At 52.0% G+C, this 26808-nt stretch overlaps 1 protein-coding gene across 2 annotated transcripts in view; it reads left to right on the forward strand.

Annotated features, from left to right (window-relative positions):
• CNIH3 (cornichon family AMPA receptor auxiliary protein 3) overlaps positions 1–26808 on the forward strand; it is a 113417-nt gene that overhangs the window by 44395 nt on the left and 42214 nt on the right. For both annotated transcript variants that reach the window (XM_051820600.2, XM_002717483.5), the window contains exons 2-3: positions 11288–11356; positions 14970–15017. In XM_051820600.2, the coding sequence (XP_051676560.1) occupies positions 11288–11356; positions 14970–15017 (117 nt within the window). The remainder of the gene's footprint in view (positions 1–11287; positions 11357–14969; positions 15018–26808) is intronic.

The following is a 26808-nucleotide window of genomic DNA, read 5'->3' on the forward strand; positions in this document are numbered from 1 at the left end:
CTCTTCAATGAACTTCAAAATGTGTGGAACGTGAGGCAACAATGGATGAGATTGATTTTCGTTCAGTGAAGCGCAGCAGGGGCATGGACAGGTAACCCGTGGCAAGGTGACCAGTGAGAGAAGGCGTTCAGGACGTCTGAAACAGAAAGTATCTCGACCTATGCTTATACCAATGCCAGGTTCAAATGGATCAGTGGCAGCAGTCCCGTTGCAAGATGGGCAGAGCATGTAGACAGGGTGGTTGACAGAAAAGGGAACCCCAAGGGCTGAGCCTCATGGGAAAAGATGCTGTAACTCATCCCTGGAGAAATGGGGATCCCAACCACAGAGAGAGCCTGTTGTGCCTGGGGGACTGAAGAAACTAGAGAGCTGGAGGCTGCAGGTATCTGTGCAGAAGTGCATGGGGGTCCTCAGCTGTGCTGGGACACACTTAGAGGGGCAGCTGGGTGAAGGAGTCCCGCTGGACACATGGTAAACTCATGACTCAGTGGGCCCGCTCCTGGGTGAAAAGCCATGAGAATATTTCAGGCATGGAAAGCCAAGACACTGTGGCAAACAGTGTCCTACATGAAGGATCTCTGTGAGTGAGACCCCAGTGGAAAGAAGTGGTCATCAAAGAAGGAGGTGCTTTTCTCTGAAGGGAGGAGAGAACTTCCACTTTGATTATGGCCTTGTCTAAATACTAAGGGAGATTGTGTATTCAAAAGGCTTCCACAGCCTAGGCAGCTTATGGCAAGAGCCTCACATTATCACTGACATCATATATAAGAGTATTAATTGTTAAATCAACATCAGAAGTCACTGTGCACTTGCTCCCCATGCAGGACCACTGTCCTCAAAGAGTTGTATTATGAGAGTTAACAGTAAAACTTGTTCTCAAAGATTTATTTTGTTTTAGTGTATTAAGTGGAGGATATTCTTATGTCTCATAAGTTTTAGTTATGCCTAAGTATGTAACTCCATTGCTTGTTTTCTTAGGTGCTTCCTTAATTAATGATAGAACTCATTCTCAAGGACTTACTTTCTTTTAATGTATTAAGTGGAGGATATTCTTATGTCTCACAAGTTATAGTTATGTCGAAGTGCTCACAAAACATGTATTATTCTTGGGTGCTTCTTTAAAATTAAGTTTCTAAAAAAAAAGTGAAATTAACTTTGAGATGCAATGACTTTGAGCCTTTGTCTTAACTGTTGAGGAACTATTTTTTTTTTCATGCAAATTGTTGAGCTCTTTACTTAGTATATAGTTGGTCTTCTGTGTATAAAGTTAATTGAAAATTGATCTTAGTGGAGAATGGGACTGGGAATGGGAGTGGGAGGAGAAGGAGGGGTAGGAGTGTGGGTGGGAGAGTGGATATAGTGGGAAGAATCACTGTATTCCTAAAGTTGTACTTATGAAATGCATAAAATTGTATGCCTTAAATAAAAGGTTTCTTTGGGAAAAAAAAACAATTTAAAAAAAAAGAAAAAGAAAACAAACAACCAAAAAAAACCCCTCCATCCCTGGACCAGAGCTAACATCATTACACATTCTTGCTTGGTTTGATTAAAAGATCCCATATGCTGATGAACAATTGATGCCCTGCTGAATAGGCCAGTGCTCCTAGAAGCTTCCGTGTTTTGGTCAATATTTGAAAGAGTTACAGAGAAAGAGAGGGAGAGAGAGAGATGTTCTAGCCACTAGTTCATTCCCCAAATGGCTGCAATAGTTCATTCCCCGAATGGCTGAGCTGGGCTGAAACCAGGAGCCAGGAGCTCCATTCTGGTCTCCCTCATGGGTGGCAGGGGCCTAAGCACTTGAGCCATCTTCTGCAGCTTTTCCAGGCTCCTTAGCAGGGAGCTGGCTCAGAAGTGGGGTGGCCAGGACTCAAACCCTGGACTCATATGGGATTTTGGTGTTACAGGTGGAGGCTTAACCGGCTGCACTGCAATGCCAGCCCCTGCTGCTGTGTCTTGAGTTGATGCAGGATGATGGAAGCCAGTAAAGGCCTCACTTCCTGTGGGCTGTGTAGCTCCCACTCCAGTGCTGCCCGTGGCAGATCTGAGTCAGGCTTGTAGAACGGCAACATCGGGTCTTCGTGGAAGATACTTAGGAGTGCGGGAGCTTTCCTGATGCCCCTCCACACTCGGGTGCCTGTTCCTCCAGGGCTGGAGCAGGCTGGCGGAGCTACTTGCTTACCCAAAGGAGCAGAAAATATTGGAAGCAGAGAAGGAGAGGCTTGCAAGGGTGTGTGGAAGGTCATGTGCCCGTGGAGCTGGAAGTCGCTCCTGCAGGTTCACATTTGAGTCTAGGATGCTAGAGCAAGCCCAGGTTTGGAGGGAGGAAGGGGCCCCTGGCGCTGGGGACAGTTCCCTAGGCCTCCTCCTTGAGGGGCCTGGTTGGGGGCAGCAGGGGCTCCGGAAGGTTCCAGAAGGCTCCGAAACACCTGACTCTGCAGGCTGCTGCCCTCCTCCCAGCACCTCCCTCACCGCTTGTCCGTGCAGAGGCTGCCCTGCCTGTGGCTGTGGCTGGCAGCAAGTCCACTGAATGCAGCTCTCCCCAGGATCCTCTGTGTGGATTCCTCTCTGGCCTGGACCGCTGCCAGCTGGGATCAGTGGCTCTGTCCTGTTGTCTGCTCCCTTGCCTTCAGTCCCAGAAGGGCATGGGTCCAGGGCGTCTTTGTTTTCAGTTAATGAGATGGGGACCAATGTCAGAACTGGCTGTGCCTGCAGGTGCTGGCACAGACGAGGGCTGTACGCCAGCCTGCCCCATGCTCCCCAGTTTGTACTCGTCCTGCAGGTGAAGGGGCTTGACTGGGGGCCCCCCGATGCTTCTTTTCCCTGCTCACCTGCTGCTCAATTCCTTCCCTGCATCCCAGAGCTCGGTCCACCCAACAAGGTGGGCTGATGTCCTTACCCACCCACATCCTCAGAGTGGCTCTGCCCTTGGCTCCTACCTACAGCCCTTTGCCCCACTACAGCGATGGGCTCTCCTGGATTCAGACTGAGTGATGCTAATGACGGTTGGGGCCAGGTTGGGGAGGAGAGTCATGGACCAGAGGCACTGGCCCAAACAGCTGCATAGTGATAGTAAGCACAGAAATGCAAGTAGCAGCATTTATTGTTACTTATTTACCGTGTGCCTGGTGCTTCATGAATATTACCTCATTTAACCCTCCCCAACAACAAAGCAGGCCTGACTGGTCTCCTGTTTCCTAGGCAGGAGGAGGAAATCCTATTCATTTTACAGAGTTCTCATGCAGATCAAGTCGTTTCAGCAGGGTAATGCAGCACAAAGGCAAGGTGGGGGGGTGGCTCAGACATTTAACATCTTGGAGAAATCAGAGGCTGTTGTGGAGCAGGTGCAGGGTAAGGAAGATCCCAGGTTCTAATGCTAGCCCCTCAGTGGGGCAGCTCGCGGGAGTCATGAACTCATGTATGTTGAGATCTCAGTCACTTCTTCCTCTTCCTGGAAGGTTTTTGCCATGGTACAGCCTGCTGGTTTTTTGTTTTAAGATGTATTTATTTATTTGAAAGAATTACAGAGAAAGAGGTCTTCTATCCACTGGTTCACTACTCAAATAGCAGCAATGCCAGGGCTGCGCCAGGCTGAAGCCAGGAGCTATGAGCTTCTTCTGAGTCTCCTGCACGGATGGAGGGACCCAAGCCCTCAGGCCATCCTCTGCTGCTTTCCCAGGCCTGTTAGCAGAGAGTTGGATCGGAAGTGGAGCAGCCAGGACTCAAACTAGCACCTATATGGGTTGTCGGCCCTGCAGGAGGCGGTTTTATCTATTACACCACAATGTTGGCACCAACTTTTTTTTCTTTTTTAAAGATTTATTTATTTATTTGAAAGTCAGAGTTACACAGAGAGAGGAGAGGCAGAGAGAGAGAGGGGTCTTCCATCCGATGGTTCACTCTCCAATTGGCCGCAACGGCTGGTGCTGCACCAATCCAAGCCAGGAGCCAGGAGCTTCTTCTGGGTCTCCCATGCAGGTGCAGGGGCCCAAGGACTTGGACCATCCTCTACTGCCTTCCAAGGCCATAGCAGAGAGCTGGATCAGACGTGGAGCAGCCAGGTTTCGCACCAGTGCCCATATGGGATGCCGGCACTGCAAGTGGCAGCTGTACCTGCTATGCCACAGCGCCGGCCCCTGGCACCAACTTTTATCTTTGATTCTAAATGCTGTGGACCTGACTGACGAAGGAAGCATCCCGTGAGCGGCTTCTTAGGGTTTGTACGTTTCCTTTCATCTTCACTTGGGTTCAGGCTGCGGGGGATGGAGACAGTCCAGACGTTGGACATTGGGCGGACCCAGGCGGTGCTGCCAGTGCCCAGGCCTTTCATGCTGGGCTTCACCTGGCAGCAGCTCATTTACGGGCCTGGGTAAGTGAGAGGAGAAGATGCAGGGTGGCTGCAGGGCCTCTGGGGATGGACTGGCCTAGGCCTGGTGGTGGCAGGAGCAGGGTCCACCTTTGATGGCTCCTTTCCTTTCTGGATCTCTCCTCTCCTGGAGCCACCAGAGTGGGCTTCCTGCAGGTCCTAGCATCCCCCTCCTCTTAGCAGCATCTCCTGTGGGAGCTCGGATCCCACCCTGGAGCTCCACCGTGGCCCTACTTTTTCAGGCAGGGCCCACACCACAGTGAAGCCTCAATTTGGTAGCTCCCCAGGGTCTCGGTGGTGCAGCCCCTGAAGAGCAGCTTCCCTTGCTTTGGCCCCGTGGCTCTGCTCTGCACTCTTCTAGCCTTGTCTGTGCTCACTGGAGCCTCCCCTCAAAAGCTATATTTATTTATTTAATGCACAAAACTTCATGAGTTTCGAGACACCTGCATACCTGTGAACCTATCACCACAGTCTATGCTATAAACATACCAAGTCTCTATCAGAAAAAATCTGGTTAGAGAAAAAGCAGGAGAGATGCCCTGGGGCGGGAGAGGAGCAATAAGAAATGAGAGTAGCTTTGAATATAAATCCGTACATTTGACAACTTTGATGAAATGAGCCAGATCCTTGACATCACAGCAGGAAATAGGAATAATGCTGCATATGTAAGGAAATTAAATTTGCAGTTTAAACCTTCCCACAGAGAAAACTCTAGGCGTTAGGGGAAAATGGAGAAAATCTTTGTGGTCTTACAAATTCTTAGAACCAAAGAGGTTCTTGGTGTGATACCAAAAGTGTGAGTCGTAAAAGGAAATGTGAATGGCGTAAGCTGATGTGTGTCAGAATGCAAAGCTGGCACTCTTACAAGTGTGCTAAGCACGAGAAGACAGGCAGGAGAACGGAAGATTGCTAATGACGTGACCTACAGGGGGCTTGTATCCAATACGCGTAAATAGCTCTCTAAAATCACCAATAAGAAAACATCTGCTGGGACTGGCATTGTGCGTAACAGGTTAAGCCACCACGTGTAACGCCAGCATCCCATATGGGTACTGCGGTACTGCTTTGAGTTCTGGCTGCTCCACTTCTTCTTCTTCTTCTTTTTTTTTTTTTTTTTTGACAGGCAGAGTGGACAGAGAGAGAGAGACAGAGAAAGGTCTTCCTTTTGCCGTTGGTTCACCCTCCAATGGCCACTGCGGCTGGCGTGTGGCGGCTGGCGTGCTGCAGCCGGCACACCACGCTGATCCAATAGCAGAAGCCAGGTACTTCTCCTGGTCTCCCATGGGTGCAGGGCCCAAGTACTTGGGGCATCCTCCACTGCACTCCCGGGCCACAGCAGAGAGCTGGCCTGGAAGAGGGGCAACTAGGACAGAATCCGGCGCCCCGACCGGGTCTAGAACCTGGTGTGCCGGCGCCGCAAGGCGGAGGATTAGCCTAGTGAGCCGCGGTGCCAGCCCCTGGCTGCTCCACTTCTAATGTGCCTGGGAAAGCAACAGAAGATGGCCCAAGAACTTTGGCCTCTGCACTCATGTGGGAGAATCAGAAGAAGCTCCTGGCTCCTGGCTTCAGATCAGCTCAGCTCTGGCTGTTGCTGTCATTTGGGGAGTAAACCAACAAATAGAAGACCACCCCCTCTCTGTCTGTCTCTCTGTCTTTCTCTCTCTCTCTCTCTCTGGTTCTACCTCTCTCTGTAACTCTGTCTTTCAAATAAATAAAATAAATCTTTAAAACTCCTGGCTCCTGGCTGTGGTCTGGCCCAACCTTGGTCATTGCAGCCATTTGGAGAGTGAACCAGCAGATAGATCTCCCTCTCCCTTCTCCTCCCCTCCCCCTGCAACTCTGCCTTGCAATTAAATAAATCTAAATAAACCTGCTAAATTAAAATAGATGGAGAACAAACAAGATTTTTAAAAAAGATTTTTTAATTTATTTGAAAGGCAGAACAAGAAAGAGGGAGAGAGAGAGAAAGAGATCTTTTATTTACTTGTTCACTCCCCAAATGGCCACAACAGCCATGCTTGGGCCAGGACAAAACCAGGAGCCTGAACCTCTGTTTGGGTTCCCCACGTGGGTGACAAAGACTCAAGCACTTGGGCTGTCTTCCCAGGCACATGAGAAGGAAGCTGGACTGGAAGTGCAGGAGATGGTCTGATACAAGGTGCCTGCATTAGAGGCAGCGGCCTAATCCACTGTGCCAGCCCGAATGTAGATTCCACCAAGGAAGAGGTGCAGACGACAGCAAAGTCCACGAGAAGACACTCCCCACCGTTAGTCACTGGAGAGGTGCAGTTACAGCTGCAGCGAGATAACCTGCGTTCCCACTGGTCTGGCCAACGTAAAAACATGAAACTGACAGGACCACGTTTTGGCTAGGATACAAAGTGACTGGAGCTCTCCTATGCTGCTTGTGGGAATGCAGCCTCTTGGGAAAGCGTTGCATCCGTTTCTTCTAAGGTTACACATGTGCTGACCCCACAGATCAGCAACCCCTTCTTGTTTACCCAAGGAAGTGAAAAACTCACTTTTAGACAAAAGCCTTTATGCAAATGTTTATGACAGCTTTATTCAGGATTGCCCAAGTCTGGAAGCAGCCCAGATGTCCTTTAGCAGGTGAATGAGTGAGTGAACTGTAGCTTGGCTGCACATGGCGTCCTACTCAGCCGTACAAAGGAGCAACTATTCGTAGAGGCACCAGTGCGGCCTAAGCTTAAATGCATTATGTTAGAAAGAACGACTCCTGTGTCTCCTACTGCATGATTCCACTTCTGTGACTTTCTGGAAAAGGCAGAGTTAGGTTTGGAGAACAGATTAGTGATTGCCAGCCAGGGAGCAAGGGGTTAGGGATTAGGAATGGGAGTTGATTCCAAAGGGGCGATGGGGGAATTGTTTTGGGGGGTGATAGAGTGGTAGAACCATTCTGTATTGTTTTAAATTTTATTTATTTGAGAGCAAGAGAGTGAGAGAATGAATGTTTCCATTAGCTGGTTCACTCCCCCAAATATCTGTGACAGCCGGAGCTGGGTCAGTCTCTCTGAAGCCAGGAGCCAGGAACTCCATCTGGGTCTTCCACGTGGGTGGCAGGGACCGGACCACTTGAACCATCACCTGCTGCCTCCCAGGGTGTGTGTTAAGAGGAAGCTGGGATCTGGAGCGGAGCCAGGACTTGAGCTCAGGCGCTCTGTTAAGGGCTGGGTCTGTTCTGAGTAGCAGCTTAGTCCTTGTGCCAAAATACCTGCCCTTGCCATTCTGTGTCTTGATTGAGGAGGAGTTCCTGTGACTGCATTTGTTGAGAGAGAAACATTCGCCCAAAAGAGTGGATTTTCCTGTGTTACCTTTTTTTTTTTTTTTGGACAGGCAGAGTTAGAGAGAGAGAGAGAGAGAAAGGTCTTACTTCCGTTGGTTCACCCTCCAAATGGCCGCTATGGCTGGTGCACTGCACTGACCTAAGCCAGGAGCCAGGTGCTTCCTCCTGGTCTCCCATGTGGGTTCCACTGCCTTCCCGGGCCACAGCAGAGAGCGGGACTGGAAGAGGAGCAACCAGGACAGAACCGGCGCCCCAACTGGGACTAGAACCCAGGGTGCCGGCACCACAGGCAGAGGATTAGCCTAGTGAGCCGTGCGCCAGCCCCTGTGTTACATTTTGAAGTAAAGAAATGAGAGTGAGAATTGGAGTACTCTTGTCATTGGGTCAGCAGTGAAGGTGCTGCTGGTACTGTCAGGTGCGGTGGAGCCTCAGAGGTACCCCAAGAAGCTGGTCTGTGCATACAGTGGAATTAAACTGTGCCAGCCACTCGAGTGCCCATCCCTGGACCGTGGCATTGTTGTGCAGAAGACACTCCCAGACCGCCCTGATGTTAATGACTTGGCTGCAGATAGAACTGTGCAGTGCCACTGCATCCTCTGCACTGCAGTGCCTGTGGCTTCTGCTCCAGGACATGGGGCAGGAACCTGGGCCTGGGCCTGTATGAACTCGGGCTACACACAGGGTACCCGGGGTTTCCTTCCTCTGCGAGTCTCTGTTCCATTCTAAGGGGGAATTTGCTCCTTTTTCTCTACATCGTTGGGGTTTATGTTTGCTTCTCTTTGGGTGTTTCGGGAGGCAGGAGAATGTTAAGGGCACCTGCTTAGGTTTTAGTGTCAGGCACCAGACCAGTGATCTTGGCTAAGTCATTTAAATATTTTTGGCATCAGCTTTTTCATTTCTAAAATGGGAATGTGTATTAGGATTTGTAGCTGGGAGATAGATTGTGTCTCCAGAGATTGGACCCATGGATTGGACCCAATAGGGAGGAATTAATTGGGATAAAGATCAGTTCCTCTTCTCGGGCTCCCAAATCCAGCAGCGCTCATGCAGAATGACATGGACTGAGTGGAACTGACGCCCATGAGGGAGACTCAGGGCTTTTAGGTAACACAGGTTCGGTGGAAAGCCAGGGATGTGTGGTGGCCACAAAAGGACCAGTCCAGTCAGGCTCCTTAAAAGAAGCACAGGCTACAGAACAGAGGGGTGAGTGATGCTCTTAATCTCTGCGCCAGCCCACCTCACCTTGGGCCGGGGGCTCTGTCCCGGATGTTCCACTGTACCATGGATGTTTACAGCCTTTGATGCCAGGACAGGACAGTCAAATGACAGGTGACCGAGAATCGGTTTGTGTAAATAACAGTTGGAGAGATTGAGCTGGAAGAAGAAGGATTTCCTGGGGTCATACAGCCGAGAGTACGTAAGGGAACTCCTTGCGGAGGAGTGATTTGACCCGAGGCTGTCTTTGCCTGGAATTAGAGCTGTCCGATGGAACTTTCTGTAATGATGGAGATGTTTTGTGTTTCTGCTGTGCAGAACCTATTAGATTAGTGCTTTCTGAGCTTTCAACTGTGGCTACAAAGGACATTTTAATTGATAAGTAATTGCTTGTGTCTAGGGGCTACCGTATTGGACAGTGCAAGTCTAGAGGGCAAATAAGAGCATGGGCCAGAGGCTGGTGATTTTTTTCCACCAAAGGCAGGAGAGTACACATCTGGGGCTTTACAGGACGTTGACTCTGTTGCCTCTGCTTGGCTGTGCCTCTGTCATGTGGACGCAGTGTGCCCAGAAGTGTGTCACTGTGTTCCAGTAAAACTCTATGGACCCCAAATTTGAATTTACTATAATGGCCACACGTCACAAAATATTATTCTTTTTTTTTTTCAACTATTTAAAAAAGTGCGAAAGCCATTGTTAGCTCACAGGTTGTACAAAAACTGGTGAGCGGCTGGACGTGGCCTGTGGGCTGTAGTTTGCTGCCATGGGTAGACTGCGGGTGGACACTTCAGCGAGCCACGTGTCAGTTCAGAAAAGCATGGTGATGATTAGCTAGAGGTAGCCAGAGAGGGGACATGCAGCCTCAGGAAGTGGTGAACCTCTGTTGCGGAACAGTTTAAGTATAAACTGGATGATGAACTGTCTGGGGAGGGATGCTGTAGAAGTGGGTCCATTTAGTACAGGCGATTCTAGGGTTTTCTTTTACTTTGGTAGGAGTATCGAAGTGAAGATGACGTTTGACTATTTACTTAATTTAAGAAAGTAATATGAAACTCAAGTCTGCCTCACATGTAGTAACCTTGTTCTACTTTGTCCTTTTCTCATGTTGACCATTGCTATTTCTCCTGAGTCCTTTGAAAAAATGTTTATTTGTATTTATTTTAAAGAAAGAAGGAGAGAGGGAGGGAGGGAAGGGAAAGAGAGAGAGAAGAATCTTCTCTTAGTAGATTCACTCCCCAAATGTGTGCAACAGCTGGGCAGAGCCAGGCCAAACCCAGGAGCCTAGAACTCCGTCCAGGTCTCCCATGTGGGTGGCAGGGCCCCAAGTACTTGAGCTGCCCGCTGCTGCCTCCTGGGGTGAGTACTGGCAGGGAGCTGGAGTCAGAAGCAGAGCTGGGACATGAACCAGGTTCTCGGATGTGGGATGCAGATGTCCTACACGTCGTCTTAGCTGCTTGGCCAGAGGCCCGCCTCTGTGACTGCTTCACAATGATCCTCATAGCCGCTCTGTAGAAGGAAGTTGTTTCCTCTTGCTTTGTCCTTACTGTCAGCCCCACGTCACTGGGTCGGGGACGGTCCGCGCTGCTGAGCGGGCGTTCTTGCTTCGGCAGTTCTGCCAAGCGTCTGGGGACCCCTGGGCTGTGCCTTACTGGGGAGTTGGTATTGGCCATTTATGTGCAGTGGAAGAGACAAGGTTGAGAGAACCTGAGGCTTCCCACCCTCAGAGGGGACATGCCCCTGGCCACATACCGCCTCATTCCACCGTGTAGCCCACCTGCTGCAGACAGCCTGGTTGGGGTTAGGATGCAAACTTGAGAGCCCTTACCCCTGAGTTAATTCTTTCCGTGGGTGGGTCGTGCCTCCCGCGACTGGAGAAGCTCCCCTGTACCATTCTGCCCCTGGACAAGGGGGGGAACCGCTGCTGTCCGGGCAGGCTTTCTTCAGACTGATCTCTAGGGCCGCGTCCAGTGGACCCGCTGCCCGGGTGCCGGTTGTCCAGTCTGTGGACCGTTAGACGTGCGGTCATTTCTGTTCCTGTCGATGCTGCTTCCTTGTTATTTTCTTTTGCCCTTTTGCCTGCCTCTTGAGCATTTCACTCCCAGTCCATGCCTCTATCTACAGCCCAGCCTGCCCTCGCCACAGTAGTTTCTCGACATTTTGGTGAGGCACAGGAGGCTTAGCTAGCTTTCTCTGGGGCCATCTGAAGCACACCCAGAAGTAGGCTGAAGAGCGTAATCAATGTGCCCATCATCAGCTCGAGCGGTGACCAGCTCCTGACTGATCTGATGGCCCCCGCAGGTCCCTCTGCCCTCCCATAGCACTTTGGGGCTAACCTTCAGGGAGCTTTAGACACGGTGGGCCGACCCACCTGTGCACTAACACGAGTGTCCTGTATTCTTTTTCAGATAATTGCCTTTGATGAGTTAAGGACGGACTTTAAGAGCCCCATAGACCAGTGCAATCCTGTGCACGCGGTAAGTCATGGTGACAGCGACGAGTCGGCGGCTGCCCAGGGCCTGGCCAGGCGGGCGAGGATTTTGATGAGTAGGATGAGTAAGAACACCTGTCTGCTGACTGAGCCTCTGTTGCTGGCTCGAGGTTGTGGAGGCGCCTGCTCATTCTTGAGGTCTTGAGCTATCCTGCAGGGCAAGCCTGAGGGCCCCAGTAGCCCAGGGGACGGGCTTGCCGTGCCCTGGCTGTTGAGTCCTCAAGGCCCCGTGTTAATGGCTTTGGTTCCTCCTCGTTGAGCAGAGAGAGAGGCTCCACACTGGCTGGCCTGTTGGTTGCTCTGCCCTCTCTACTTGCGTGCCAGGTTTCTCAGGTGGGGATTTGGTGGGTAGGGGGGCACACAAGGCTCCTGGCACCTTATCCACAACTAGCATGTGTTCATCTCGGAGAGTTCTGCGATCTGAGGCCAGCTCACCTCCTGGGGACATCCGACACAGTCTAGTTGTTCCGGTTCAGGTTAAGTGCGGGGGAGCCCACCTGCCTCAGCACACGTGGCTCCTGGGGTCTCCCTGCTCGTCTCGGTGGTCAGGGCCCACATGCTGCCCTTCTGTCTGCCTGGTTGTACCTCTGATTGGGAGCCTCTGCATGGATGTGGAAAGAGAGGCCTCGATTCAGGGAGCAGAGGGGGTGCCATTTCTCTTGGGGGTGGGGGGAGGGTGGGTGTGGGCAGTTTGCTTCTCTGGTTAGCACACCCCAGAACCAGGGCCAAGTGTGTGTGCAGGCAGCGCCTCCTCCAAACTTCTTCCAGGCCAGCACTGCTGAGGTCAAAGGCTATCCCAGGGCACTTCTCAACCCCAGCTTGCTGGTTCTGTGTTTGGTTGAGGTCCCCCCCTGGGCCACGGTTTCTAGTACCAAAGCAAGTTCCTGCCTATTTGAAGAGCTTTGTTGCTATTTGAGGCCAGAAGCTGTAGAGAGATCACGAGGCTGTTCTGGGTGGGACCACCTGAAACTGGGTGTCACCCGGCATTGTCCTTGGCCACTGAGACAGAGGGGGCCCTTGTCCTTATTAGCTGCGGGACCCCAGGAGGCCCCACACACTCATTTGGAAGAGCAGGCTTCAGCGCCTTCCTCTGCAAAGTAGACAGGCCTTATTGGAACTGTCATTTGTTTCTGGAGTTTTTACCGTGAGTTAGGAACTTTACGTAAATAACCTGTAATCCTCACAAAAACTCTGCCAGATGAGGGTCATTGACCCAGCTTGTATCCTCCTAGCGGACTCATCCAGGGACTCGGAACTTGAACCTGGGTCTGTGTGGCTCTGAGGCACACGTTCTTTCCACCTGCTCTGTTGTCTCTCTAAAGAGACCTGAGTGTATGCAGTGTGAGGCTGCCTTTGGCACCACGTGCTTTGATCCCATGAGATAGAGCCAAACCCTTGACAGTCAGCTGTGTAAACATCACTTCAGAAATGTCCTGTATTTCGTGAAACTTAAAATGATTACAAGCCCATTTTGTTTGCATCCACCAGCCTCACCCTCCACCTGCGATCAGTTGGGGCTGTCAGATCTGAAACAGTTGCACCCGAGGTCTCCTGTCTTTCCCATGTGTTTGGGTTTGCACCGGCATTGCACACCTGGCTCACTGACGCCTCCCAGGGGCACCGAGCTGCTCAAACCTGAGAGCAACAGTGAGAGCACTTCCATTTCAGATGCCGGGGAAGACGGGGGCCTGCGTTCCTTCCTCCCAAATGTTCTAGGTCAAATTAGGAAAAAACAAACAAACAAAAAAACAGCAAAGCATCACATAGAGAGTGCCCTGAGCTTTCTTGTATCATCCCAGAGTAAATGTTGCTGAAGACATTTTTCCTATCGCTCGGCGAATCCCCCAAATCCCACGCTGGGTTATAGGTGATTGACAGAACCAGGAGTCATCCATGTGGAGTCCATATCCACCTTGCCATGGCGACTGCCTTATTTGGACAGAACAAACAGAACTAGGCTAGGATAAGTTCCCTGGAGCTTCTGGGAGAAGCCAGTGCAGGAATGGAACTTGCACATCGTAGGTGTCCCCCGACTGTCTGATGGAGAATGAGTGGCACAGCTGTGCAGCACTGCAGCTGGATCCTACTCCAGTCACTGACGCCACCTTCTAATTAGTTAACAAATTAATTACAGAGCCTGTGCATGAAGCTCAGACATTTCCCCGACAGCTCAGAGCCCCTAGGTGCCCCTGGGAAAGATGCTTATCTGAGATTAAAAACAAAAACAACCCTACCCCCCGCCGCCATAAAAACCATAAATGGAGCAGCATTAGACACTAGGTTCTTTATACCTGGCAGGAAGTTGAATGGTTTGGATGCCTCATTTAGCTCATCTGCAAGCTCTCTCAGCCTCTGCGGAGCCCCTGAAGCAGCACTAGAGGCTCTCAGTGGCATACAACCCCCCGACATGGCCGGCTGGCGGCTCTGGCCCTGGAAGGCCTTGTGTCCCACGTAACTGCTGGCCCGTGTGATGCATTTCTCCATGAGGGCATGAGGCTATTTGCATTTAAGATGCTCCCAAATGGCCAAGTGTTGCTGGGCTCCGTGGCGAGCCCCGGGGTGGCCGTGGAGAGGAGCTGGGTGCTGTGTGTCACTGCTCACTCCTCAGGCTTTGCCTCCGTTGACCGGCTGGGCATTCGCAGAGCTATGGAGTCTCAACAGCTGCTGTGGTTGCCGGAGAGAGGGCTGTGGTGTGTCGGGTATATGTGCACCTGTGTGCGCACACACGCAGACACACACGTGTGAAGCGGGATGCCATCTGTCCTCCCGGCCACACGGACTCTAATTTGTTCTGATGTGTGCTCCTGCCTCTGGGCTCCAGGGTGCACAGGAGTCACTTCACATGGGATTCATTTAGGGGAGTGGAAGTGGGCCAGCCACCTGTCCTCTCCCCATCCACGAGGCGTCTCATTACCATTATGTCTGCGGCAGCCAAATTGCCTCGGTAATGAAGCATGGGGTGCTGCCCGCCCCAGCTGTGTCCCGTGTGGCTATGGAAATCAAGAAAAAGGGAGGCGGCAGCTTTGAGTGCACCGTGCGGTTATCATTAGCTGCCCGGCCTTGGGGCGTCCTCCCTGGGCAGCAAGCCAGACCTCAGAGATGCACTTGGACTTCTTAGAAGGTCTTAGCCTGGGGGCACGGTTGGTGCCGAATTTAGTGGGGAGATCACTTCCCCCAGGTATACTCACTTTGGCCAGTGGACAGAGAACTGGTCCACGCATGAGAAGGCACATGCCGTTGGAGACCTGAGTGGAGGGACCTCTGAGGAGGGCCGGCTGCAGGCCGCAGGGCCCTCTGTGATCCCGTGGTACCCGTTCTGTAGCGCGACTGTCTTGTGTGGATGTGGAGGCTGAGACCTTGTCTGCAGGCAGAAGGGCATTTAAAGCTGTGCTGGGTGAGAGGCAGCCTGAGCCCCGGCTGTTTGATGGGGGAGTTCTGGTGGGAGCAAAGGAGCCTGACAAGGAGAGCAGGGGAAAGCCTGGTGCCCAGGAGGGCTCTGGGTTAGGGTCCTGGGCTCGTGGTGTGGGCTGCTCCCCGTCTTTCAGGAGGCCCCCTCACCTTCCCTCTGCTTCCTTTCTGGTGCCTCCCACCCCCGACAGAGGGAACGGCTGAGGAACATCGAGCGCATCTGCTTCCTGCTGCGGAAGGTCAGTGCCTGGGGAGGGCGGGCTCACGGGGAAGGGGGCGGGGGAGGCCTGATGCCTGCACTGAATGGCAACAGGGGTGGGGAGCTGGGAGCGAGCGGTCAGGTCATTGGAAACTGCTGGAGACCAGAGGAGCTCAGGAAAGGGGGTGGCCATCCATCAAAGCGTCAGGTCGGCAGTGGGTGGTTGCAGGTGCCCTCTGGCTGGATCTCCAGGCTCTTCGTCCTTGCGTGATGATGGATGGCATTTCCAGCTGCTGTCGCTGCACAGCCTTTGTTCCTGCCGAGTGCTGGCTCAGGAACATGCCCTCCTGACTTCGGGAAGTTTTTAACTGGGTATTGGGTTTCCTTTGAGGATTCTGGGCGTCACTCAATGTGGCAGGTTGATTGGCAGCATTATTGGGAGTGTCAGAGGGGAAGGGTGGGGGTGGTTATTAAAGGGGGGGACGTGCTATGCAGGGAGTCTCTCTGAATGGGTGGAGGGGGCTGTAGGCTGCAGCTGCCCTAAACTCATTCAGGAGGCACGCCTGTGCACCTGCAGCTCGGGATTGCTGCTCAGCGCAGCTCCATCTGGTGGGGCTGCCTCCCTCTATCAGGAAACGGATTTGCAGGGCAGTTCTTGCAGCAAAATGCATAGAGCAACAACTTGCAGGTAAACTAAGTAGCATCCGAAGTCTTGAGCCAAAGGACATCCCTGACTTATGTACGGAGAGGATGGACAGCAGGCCACAGGACCTGTCAACCTAAAGGGCATTTCTGAGCCTATCTGAATAGGAGGGAAACCAAATGCTATGCCCAGGCTGACAGAAAGGAAAACATGTTGCAGGCTTTTGAAATTTTGTCTGCATTTCAATAATGATACCTTTCACTGGGAGAGAGTGCTTAATCAAGAAGCCAATTAGTTTTCCAGCTAATCACTTGTCCTTGAATGTTTCGTAAGAAACTCCGTTAGAATTCCACATCTCCTGTGGCACGGCAGGGAAGTGTGATTAGATGAGACATGCATGTGAAAATACTGGTGCTCCAAGGAATAAAGAGTAATGGATAACATGACTTCATGAATATGTAAATCACTTTCCCCGATCGTACCTTGGACACCCACCGGCTGCTGCAGCTATCACTTCCACAGTCTGTGGATGAAGTAGCATAGAATGGAGCAAGACCAAATCAGAGCATTTTTGCTCAGACTCCAGATTGCCCTTTTTTCCCCTGACTGTCTCATCTGTGTTCTGGGCGGAGCAGCAATCCCTGTCCACGTCATTTTAGCCCTGATCGTCCTTCTGTATTGCTGGCTCCTGGACTCTGGCTGCACAGCAGGCAGTGGCCTGTGGCTGCCTCTGCCAAGGGCCTGCTGCTTACAGCCTTAAAGCCCCCAGATCTTTCAAAGGTCAGAGCCCGGGATATGTAAGTAAGCAGACTTTGCAAGCATTAGCATTGCCACTTGGAAATTTGCATATAGTTTGCATACATTTCTAGGAACAGTAGCCTGAGACGTTTCACTGCAGGGAACATCGTATGGCAAGTCCCTCTTCCTGGATTTTGCCCTTTTCACTCACTCTTGCTCCTCCTGTCCTGCCACCTGGGCTGGTGCTTAAAGTTAAACACAGTTGCTGCTCACCATGGTGCAAAAGAGCGGGGAGAAAAGTTCCACACAGACATCAGAGGACACCACAGGTGGCCTTGAAGGCTTTAGGCATCGTGACTGGGTGATCACACATTCTGCAGCCTCATGGCTTCCTGGCTCCCAGGAGAAGCTGCCCCGGAGGCTGGGGGCAGCGCCCCTTGGCACTCTTGAGGCAGAGACAAGCCGCACGCCCACAGCTTGCTTTCCGTGGGGAACTTGCTCCTTCTCAGCCCGCTTGCTGCAGGCACATCATCCCTTTAACACCGTGTGTGTGCCCTGAACGCTGGATATCGTTTTCAATGACGTCAGCCTGACTTCTTTCTGAATGTAGTTTCAGATTGTTGGTACTTCTCGCGGGCTGGCTGTTGAGGTCTTGCTGTAGCTCATGTGTTCTTTTGCTTAACTTGGGAACTCCCTTTACTTTCCAAGGTTCCTGTAGGTACTGTTTGGTAGGTCTCTCTGCTCCCATTGGAATGTCTGGAGGGGCAGGGTGGTTCATTGCCTTATCCAATGACACAGGTGTACACCAGCACTGACCCTGCTGACGGTGCTCAGTAAGTGTTAGGTAGGAGATGTGGCATAGTGGGTTAAGCCGCCGCTGGTGACATCTGCGTCCCATAGCAGAGTGCCGGTTCAAGTCCTAGCTGTTCCATTTCATCCAGCTTTCTGCTGCCGTGCCTGTGGAGGCAGTGGAGGGTTGCCCAAATACCTGGGCCCCTGCCAGCTATGTGGGAGCCCCAGATGGAATTCCTGGCTCCTGCCTTTAGCTTGGCCCAGCCCTGGCTGTTGTGGGTATTTGGATTTGGGGAGTGAACCAGTGGATGGAAGACCTCTCTCTTATACACACACACACACACACACACTCTCTCTCTCTCTCTCTCTCTCTCAAATAAATAAATATTTAAAACATATTAATTAAGAGAATAAATGAGTGCTAACTTCTATAATCTAAATCCTCATTGGGAGCAATGGGATTAGCCAGTCATCTGTTCATTTCTTCATTTCAAGGGTGTTCAAGGTACAGATGTTGCTCCATGTACAGCTTACATTGTACAATCGCATTTAACTCGGTGTTGCATTGCCGTCTGACCCAGGAGCTGTCTGGCTGACGGCAGCCCCTGTCCCCACCCTTTCCTGGCTGCTGATGCCTGCCTCGCCTTTCCGCAGTTTGAACTGAAGCCTTCCACCGTCTTCTCCCCGCACACGGGGTCCTTCAGAACCGAAGGGCATGCGTGAACTGCTGCTTCCAGGTCCTGCCTCTGCCCTGGCTGTCCACGTGGCCCACAGGGTGTGCCTGAGAGCGACTGCACAGGAGGTCATGATGAAGACATCACTGTCACAGCGTTGTTGCGAGGATGAAGGGAGATGAGACTCGTGTATCCAGCTCTTAAGTGCTCAGTGCATACGAGAGGTTGTTAGCATCCTGACCTTTAGCTGCTACCTGAAAGCTCTGTGACAGCCCTGAGCACACACTGGTGCTGAGTCAGGCCGAGGTACTCTGTGGCCGTGGGTGTGTCCCTCTCTTTTGATGTCTGAGCAGCATCGCAAGGTGGGGCCGCCTGGGCCACATTCCCCCCCACTCTGGTTGATGGGCTTCTGACTTCAGATTCCCAAGCTTTGTATGTATATACTGGGGTCGGTGGGGAGGGCTGATGGCTCTTTGTTAACATCACCCTTCCTGGGAACGTTCATCCCTTCCAAGAAATTTCTTGGAACTCGTCTCCTAAACACCCCAGGATGTGATGCATCTCAGCTGCTGATTGTTGTTAAACCGCTAAACCACCTCCTCAGCTTTCGTAGGAGAGAGGAAGGGATTTTCAAAGTGGATCCATTTTTAGCTCTATAATTATCAGCAAGTGCGTTCTTTGGGTAATTGTCTGAGCTGCAGGATGCTTGTGTCGACTTGTGCTTGTGATTCATTTTTCGTGGCAACAGCCACTTGCTTCTCGTGTGGTTCTCCCCACCAGAGCTTGCTGCAGGCTCGTGGGGCCTCTGAGCAGAGCAGGTTTGGAGCAGGACGCATCACAGAAGGCAGAGGGTAGTTTATGGGCTGCTTTGAGGCACATCTAAAGTTCTTGTGGGGAGGAGACTGGGGCCTCCTGTTGCAACTGCAAGTTCAAGGAGTGCTTGGAGGACGTGAACACGTGTGTCAGCTCTAACAGTTGATGTGAGAATAAAGAGAAGCCTGCCCCATGAGCAGTGGCCATCAAACCTTGGCACTGGCTGCCCTGGAGTGGGGGTGGGAGGGCTATTGCAATATTCATGTCTCTTAGACCAAGTTAGTCCAGCTTGCGTGAGAGGTGATTTGAAGCCAGACTGAGCCTGTTCAAGAGGGGAGCTGCTTGGGTACAGAGTATGGAATGACCCTCTGGCCTGACAATCTGGAGAGTCTCCAGTTCATGTTCTGATTTCCCCAAGAGTGTGTGCAGTCCTGCTGCAGGTTTGATGTCAGAAGCTCTAGGGGATGATGTTTCCTTCTCCCACTGAGCAGCTCTCACTAAGGTGTAGTGGAGGAGGAGGAGGATGAATGAGTGGCACTTGGGATGGGTGGGGAGGTTGACGGGAGGGACCAGGTGCCCAGGTGGAATTCTGGGAAGAACACGGAAGTGGTAAAACCACTGCTGTTCCCATGAATAGCCACCTACCTGGGCCTCCCACTCCGAGAGCCACCCCTCTGACCTAGGGAGGAGTCGTGATGTGAGAGGTAAGTAGGGCTGGAATCAGCTGCAGAAATTCCATACTGTGGTTCTGAAAGCAGACGCTGGAGGAGGTGGGGGCATGGATGTGACACTTTCACAGCGAGGAGTTGGTGGCATTCAATGAAAACATTGCATTATTCCCAATTCCTTTTTTTAAAGATTTATTTTTATTTATTTGAAAGAGTTACAGAGAGATGCAAAGAGAGGCCTTCCATATGCTGGTTCACTCCCCAGATGGTCGCAATTGCTGGAGCTGCGCCGATCCGAAGCCAGGAGCTTCTTCCAGGTCTCCCACGTGGGTGCAGGGGCCCAAGGACTTGGGCCATTTTGAACTGCTTTCCAAGGCCATAGCAAAGAGATGGATTGGAAGAGGAGCAGCCTGGACTAGAACCGGCGCCCATATGGGATGCTGGCGCTTCAGGATAGGATTTTAACCCACTGTGCCACAACGCCAGCTCTTATTCCTAATTCTTCATCTTCCTCTGGGCCCAGGACCAGCTGTATAATTTGCAGGGCCCCGTGCAAAATGCCAACGTGGGGTTCCATGTCAACAAGTTGCATTCTTACAGCTGAGCGTGCAACCAATGGCGAGGCCCCTCTGAGCTCACTGCACTGATCACACATCCCCGAAGCCAGCGCTGCCTGTGTCCGTGACCTTTGCTGTGCGATCCAGCAGTTCCTCCTGCTGGAAGCCTCTCTCCACTGATACCGTTGGGCTCTGCTGTGTGATGAGTTTGTCTGTCACGTGGAATGTGGGCAGATGTGTGTGTGAGAGACAGAGTGAGTGACCGGGGACCTATGAGCCATTGAGTGTTTCTGCTCTCTGTCCAGAAATTCTGACGTCAGCCCACTGGTGAGAGGAAGATGAGAGGCATGGGGCACAGACCTGAGTCTACCTGTAGCTGAGAACCAAGCCCCCTAGCTCCGGTGGCCCCCAGCCACCCTTTAGCTGGGTGAGCAAGGATAAATGACTGCTCTGTGATTTGTCTGTTATTTGTTATATAACGTTATTATGACAGTGGCTATGTGTTAGCAGGCGCATGTGGCACTTTTATAAAGGGACATCTTTCTTCTGTGCCAGTCCAGCCACTTGCTGACTCCACAAAGGAGCAGACCGACGGGTTCAAGCTCTGTCCCAGTTTCTTGGGGGCTCAGAGGGAGCTACGAAGTGCCTTTCTGCACCAGCACCTCCAGGAAGATGCACGCTGCTTTGGTGCACTGTGTCTGTCAGGCATCCACCTCTTGGGAGGAGTCGTTGGGGAAGATGGTGCCTTTCTCTAATTACCGGCATCTCCTGCCACGAGGGAGTCCCTTGGCTTCGAGTCTTGGTGGCTGTTAACACAGTCCTGCCCGCGGGGCTATGGAGGGAATGGCAGGTTGTAAGTGAGAGGCGTAAACTCAGCGGCGGCGGTGTGGAATGCCCGAGAGAGACCGTCCCTGCTGCCGAGTTTCCAGGCCAGGCGTCTCTGTGGCTGGGGGATTCCTGCAGTTTGATGGGAGCAGTGGCTACTTCCAGTTCTCGAGTGATTGCTCCTTGCCTTTAAAAGCATTAACTCTCTAAATCCCCACCACAGCGACACAAAGTAGGCGCTGTTAATGGCCCCACTTCACAGGAAAAGAAAACTGAGGCTTGGAGAACTTCAGCCTGGCTCCCAGGGTCCCTCAGAGCTGGGGCTCCTCTGTGTCTGCCCGGAGTCCATGTCTGGAATCACCACATTGTGGGACAAGGTGCTGGCTGAACTCGAAACACACTCCTTCAGGGCCACCACTGCTGTCACGTGGCTCGGCTGATGGGAAGGGGAGACGCGAATCCCGCAGCCAGGCAGGGCCTCAGGGACCCTGTGTTAAAGCCTGGCTCTGCGCCGCCAGGGCCTTCGAGGCTCTTCTCTCATCCCCTTTACCTTCTAGTCGGAGGAGTGCACCCCTGAAGGGAGTGTTTGAAGAAGAGTAAAAATATTCTGGAACCAAACTTGCAACCGGTTCAGAAACTGTGTCTCATGTATAATTTATTTTCAGACACTCTCTGTGGCAGGCTCCCTGTTAGTCAGAGGGAAAGCTGGGACATTTCCCTCGCTGCGTAAATAGTGGTGCTGTCATGGGGTTGCTGAACCGGAAGCTGGAGGGGGCCGGAGACAGTGCCTGTCCTCACTTCACTGCTCTCCTGGGGCTGCGGCAGGCAAAAGAAAGGCTTGCCAAGCAAGTTCCTAACTAACGGGTGCCGGCTTTTCACTCAAAGCCGCATGGCTGTCCTTGTAAGTCCTCTATTGGCACGATAATAAGGCCCAGCCACCACCATTTATTGCTGTTTCTCAGGATCCCGTGGGTCATCTAGGTTGGCTGGGCTTGGGACCAAGGGAGCATCCTTCTGGGCCTGGCTGGGCTCATGCCTGTGTCTGGCAGTCAGCAGGCCAGTAGCCAATCTAGGTTGGCCCCAGCTGGGAGTGCCGGCTGGGCTGCACTTAACGTCTGCCCATAACTATTCCATCTTGTTCTCCTGGCCATACAGAAGCAAGAGAGGTGGAAACACACAGCACTTCTTCAAGCTTCCACCAGGTTCAACTCTACTAGCACCCTATCGATTGAAGTGAGTCACGTGGCCACACTCAAGGTCAGAGTGGGAGGGACCACGGAGTTCCAGGGCAGTGGGTGCGGCTGATCTTCAGTGATGTTTTGCTGCCTTTGTTGTGAAAGATGATTTTCTAGCATAATAGAACATATGAAGAGCCCTGGTTTTGGTTTGGTTTGATTTTGTTTTTTGTTTTTTTTTTTTTTTTTTTTGTATCTGTTGCTAGTTTCTGATCTTTTTGCCTATCTAAGTCACCTATGGAGATTTCCCAGCTTGTATCTGCTTAGGAACCACATCCAGAAATTCTGCTCCAGTGGCTCCTGGCCATTGCAGTCACTTGCACCCTGGAGCTGTCCCATGGGTGGCCAGGGTGGGGAGCACTGAGCGGCTGTGCATGCGCAGGTGACTGCTAAGCAGCTCCTCAGGGCCTGGAGGGTTGGATTTGTTGAGGGGGAGGGGAAAGGAGAAGAGCTTCAGTTCAGAGAAGTTGACATAGTCAGTGAGCAGACGTGGCCAGCTGCCAACCCTTGTGTAGTGAGCCCAGGCTGACAGGGCCCTGCACACCCTGTCTGTCCTGGCCATGGAGGGAGAGACTGTCTTCCTTGGCCCAAGACTTGGCAGAAGCTTGGTTTTTTTGGTCAATGTGGTGCAGGCACAAGCAGCTCACAAAGGGAAGGGGTTTTGCAGCCCACATGGCCTTGGGAAGACAAACTCGGAAACTGTTAGCGCCTTTGGATGCATCATTGAGAGTGGCCCCCGAGCCTGGCTGTGCCTCACATCACATCCTGATGGGTCATTACATAAGGACTCCGGAAATAAACACAGAATCCTTGCCACCCATGGATTAGTTTTATGGGTCAACTTGGTTAGGCCAAGGTGCCCTGATGCGTGTTCAGCATTATTCTGGTTATTTCTGTGAGAGTGTCTTCTGAATGAGAACCCCACTGGAACCAGTGGACTTTGAGTAAAGCAGATTACCCTCTGCAATGTGGGGTCCCCATCCAGGCACTGAAGGCATTGACCTCCCCTGAGCTAGGATGGGTTCTGCCAGCAGCTGGCCTGTGGCCCTCACTGCAAACTCCACTCCTTCATGAGGCTCTAGCCTGCTAGCCCACATTGCAGATTTTGGGTTTACCAAGTCACTAGGATCACATGAACCAATTCTTTACAATCCTCTGGTCCTGCTTCTCCGTGTAGGACACTGTTGTTCCAAGGCCTTCACTGGAGCCCTGAAATCCCTGAGAGTACCAAACCCTGTACGCTCCATGTCCTTTTCCTGTACGTCAATATCAGCGATAGAGTCTAGTTTATAAATTAGGCACAGTTAGTAAGACGTTAACAGCATAACTAATAATAAAGCAGAACAACTATAACCATACGTGTTGTACAAGTTATATTAATAGTGTCTCTTGATCTCTCAAAATATCTCATTGTACATCCACCTTTTCATTGGAATGTACCACTTTTTTTAAAAAAATTATTTATTTGAAAGAGTTACACAGAGGAGAAGCAGAGGGAAAGAGAGAGAGAGGCCTTCCATCCGATGGTTCACTCTCCAATTGGCCACAACGGTTGGAGCTGTGCCGATCCGAAGCCAGGAGCCAGGAGCTTCCTCTGGGTCTCCTACACAGTTGCAGGGGCCCAAGGACTTGGGCCGTCTTCTACTGCTTTCCAAGGCCATAGCAGAGAGCTGGATTGGAAGTGGAACAGCCAGGGCTCGAACTGGTGCCTTTATGGGATGCCATTGCTTCAGGTCAGGGCATTAACCTGCTGCGCCACAGCACCAGCCCCTGAGTGTATCACTTTACAGCATCTCTTTGGCATCTCTAAGCTGGGAGCAGCAGCACTATCCTTGCACTTTGGGGCCGTTATTAAATAAAATCAAGGTTACTTGAACACAAGCACTGTGATACTGTAGGAGTTGGCCTGGTGACCAAGATGCTTACTTAGTGAGTAGCGGGTGGGTAGCATACAGAGCATGGGTACACTGGACAAAAGGGACCATTCATGTCCCAGGTGGGACAGTGTGAGCGTCATCACACTACACACTATGCAGAATGGCATGCAATTTACAACTTGGGAGTTATTTCTTGAATTTTCCCTTTAGTAGTTTTGGAACATGGTTGATCATGGGTCGCTAAAACCACAGAAAGTGAAACTGCTGATCCAGGGGACCTGTTGCAGATCTCTACATACACACCCGGTTGGCTCTGTTTCTCTAGAGAACTCCGGCTGTGACAGCACCCTTAGTCCTGGCAAGTTCAAGTTCAGTAAGTTTGTGGGCGGGCTCTGGAACTGCTATGGAAGTGAATCTTCACGCAACCCTGTGCCAGGGGTGAACACGTCTGCTCCCCAGAGGGGAGACGTGTTGTTCAAAACCACTGGCTCGAGTCCGCGTCATTCTCCTCATCCCTTTCCGCTTCTGTTTGCATTGGCAGGAGTGGGTTGTTTCCAGACCTTCACAGAGCTGCCCTCCGTAGGCCCAGTCAAGAGACCAAACTCACTCACTACAGGGGTCTCACTGCCCCCTGTAGTCTCCGCGACTGCATGGACCAGAAGGAGTAGGCTAGCCAGCTCGCTGCATGCTTTGGCAAAGCTGCGTCTCACAGCCTGGCCTTTTTGCTCTGAGAAGTCATCAAATCATTGACTGTTCTGGTAGAAATAGTCTGGGTTTTCCTGCTATCTTTCTCCTTTCATGACTGTAAAAAGGAATGCCGGGTGTTGTAGGATGCGTGGGAGGCAGCAAAGTGCGCTGGGCTGTGGGCTCAGCTGTGAGTGGAAGAAGCCCAGTGCACCTGTGGCTGCACGTGGCAGAGCTCACTCGGGGAGGAGGTGGGGAGCAGAGGAGGGACTGCCCCACAGTCACGCGGAGACACAGGCTCCTTCCGCCTGTGGAACTCTGTGGCCTTTCAAAAAGCAGGATGGAGGAGGGGAGAGGAACAGGCCCTGAAGTTGCTCGTGCCACTTGCAGTGGACTTGGTGAGCAGCTCTTAGGCAGATGGCCATATCTGCCCTCCCGATGAGGGACTCTGTGCTCAGCTGCCGAGCAGGGATTTTTGTGGGCCTTGGTGGACAGTGCAGCATGGCCAGGGCAGGGCACAGAGCTGCCAATGCCCCTCAGGGCAGTCTGTGCAGTGGGGGAGGGATGAGACTGGCTGTCCCCAGTGCCATGAGACAGTGCCTGGAAGAGGCCGGGCGTGGCAAGAGTCCTGGTGTTGGCCTAGATGGAACCCGGTGGGCACCAATTTGCATTCATTCAGTGGAATTTATTAGCAACTGCTATGTTTATAGTCCGTATTATGCATCAAGGAGTGTGTGTGTATGTGTGTGTGTGTGTATGTGAGAGAGAATGTGTGTCAGTTGTAGGGACACACTCAGTTCAGCTTAAAGACCTCTTGCTTTTTCTCACCATTCCCAAGAGTTCTGCAAAGCCCCAGTCATACAAAATTTCATATTATATTTGCCAATACTTGTACCTTACAGTTATGTGCTCAAGGCAGGGATCACGTCCCCCTGATTTCTGTACCTGCTGCATTGCCTACCGTGGTGTCTGCTGCTTCATATTAATTAGCTAAGTGGATTAGTGAATGTAGGACGGGCAACCACCTAACGCCATGGACTACTGCACCAGGTGGAACTCTCCTGGCTGGGCTGAGATCAGGGCACGGGGAGGAGACCAAAGACAGGCCGGCGGCGGGTGTGACAGGCTGCCCGGAACAGAGCATCCTCAGTCCCGGTGGGTGGGCGTCGTAATGGATGCAGTCAGGGCACTGGTTTTCCACCGTGGCTGGACGTCAGTGTCATCTGGGGAGACTGAAAAATGCTGTTGCCTGGGTGCTGCCACCAGCGTCTGCAATTTACTCTGAGTGCAGCCGGGGCCCTGGGCTGTGAGTCGCTGAGTTGGAGGGTGCACGGTCTTTGGTCAGTAAAGAGGGAGGCATTTGCACTCTCTGTTTGCCAGGGTCTGATTCAGGGGCCATAATTTTCTAAATGGTGTCCGAGTAAAAGCAGTCATTTGCCAGCAGGAGCCCAAGTGGGCCGAGGGAGTCAGTCCTCACTTCCAGGACGGTGGCCAGTGCAGTCAGGGACTCAGGGCACGTGATGCACGGGCAGCTTGTTTTTTCTGGGTGCCAACTTCGCTTCCACATGCTTGGTTTTTGCAAAAGCATGATGAGAAAGAAAGATTCCGTTTGTCAACCCCCCAAACGCTCATCCTTCCAAATACTCATTCTTGCCCTTTTCCAAATCGCTGGAGAGGCAGGAAGCGTTTTCTGGGTTGTGTTTTTAGGCCACATGATGGAACAATATTGCCGACTCTCAGTAGCCTCCGGTTCTCTGTGGCATTCTCCAGGCTCTGCCTCTCACTCTCCACTTTTACTGCCCCTCCGACGGTTAAAAGTGGGCACCAGCCTGTCGCCAGGCAGGGGTAGCGGAGGGAGCCCTTGGACATGGATGAGGATTCTTGCGGGGCCCAGCGTGTGCCGAACTGCTTCTCATGCTCCAGATGTAACTTCTCCCCACGGAAAAGCTGCATTGCCAAGTTATCCTGCTGGCTCCATTTGCGACTTATATGGGACTTGTTATTCTTTGAGCCATTTGGGGCATTGGTCCGCCTCCAGCTCAGAGTTTCACTGGCTCTGATTCCTAAGCTGTCTCTGTGGCACAGACAATTACACAACACATGGAGTTTGGTCTCATTAGGATAAGACTCAGCAATAGACAAGAATTTGCACTGAATACGTTAAAAGCACTATACAGATGCAAAGTGCCATTATTATAAAGGGACAGAGAAGCCATACAGTTCCCTCTCTCCGTCTGCCACATGGTCAAAGCAATGATGAAATTCTGGGGGACAATGATCGCCGATTATAGCACAGGGAGGTGGGCGGGGAGCACACAGGCAGAG

The sequence above is a fragment of the Oryctolagus cuniculus genome, chromosome 13 (assembly GCF_964237555.1).
Source record: "Oryctolagus cuniculus chromosome 13, mOryCun1.1, whole genome shotgun sequence".
NCBI classification, from domain to species: domain Eukaryota; kingdom Metazoa; phylum Chordata; class Mammalia; order Lagomorpha; family Leporidae; genus Oryctolagus; species Oryctolagus cuniculus.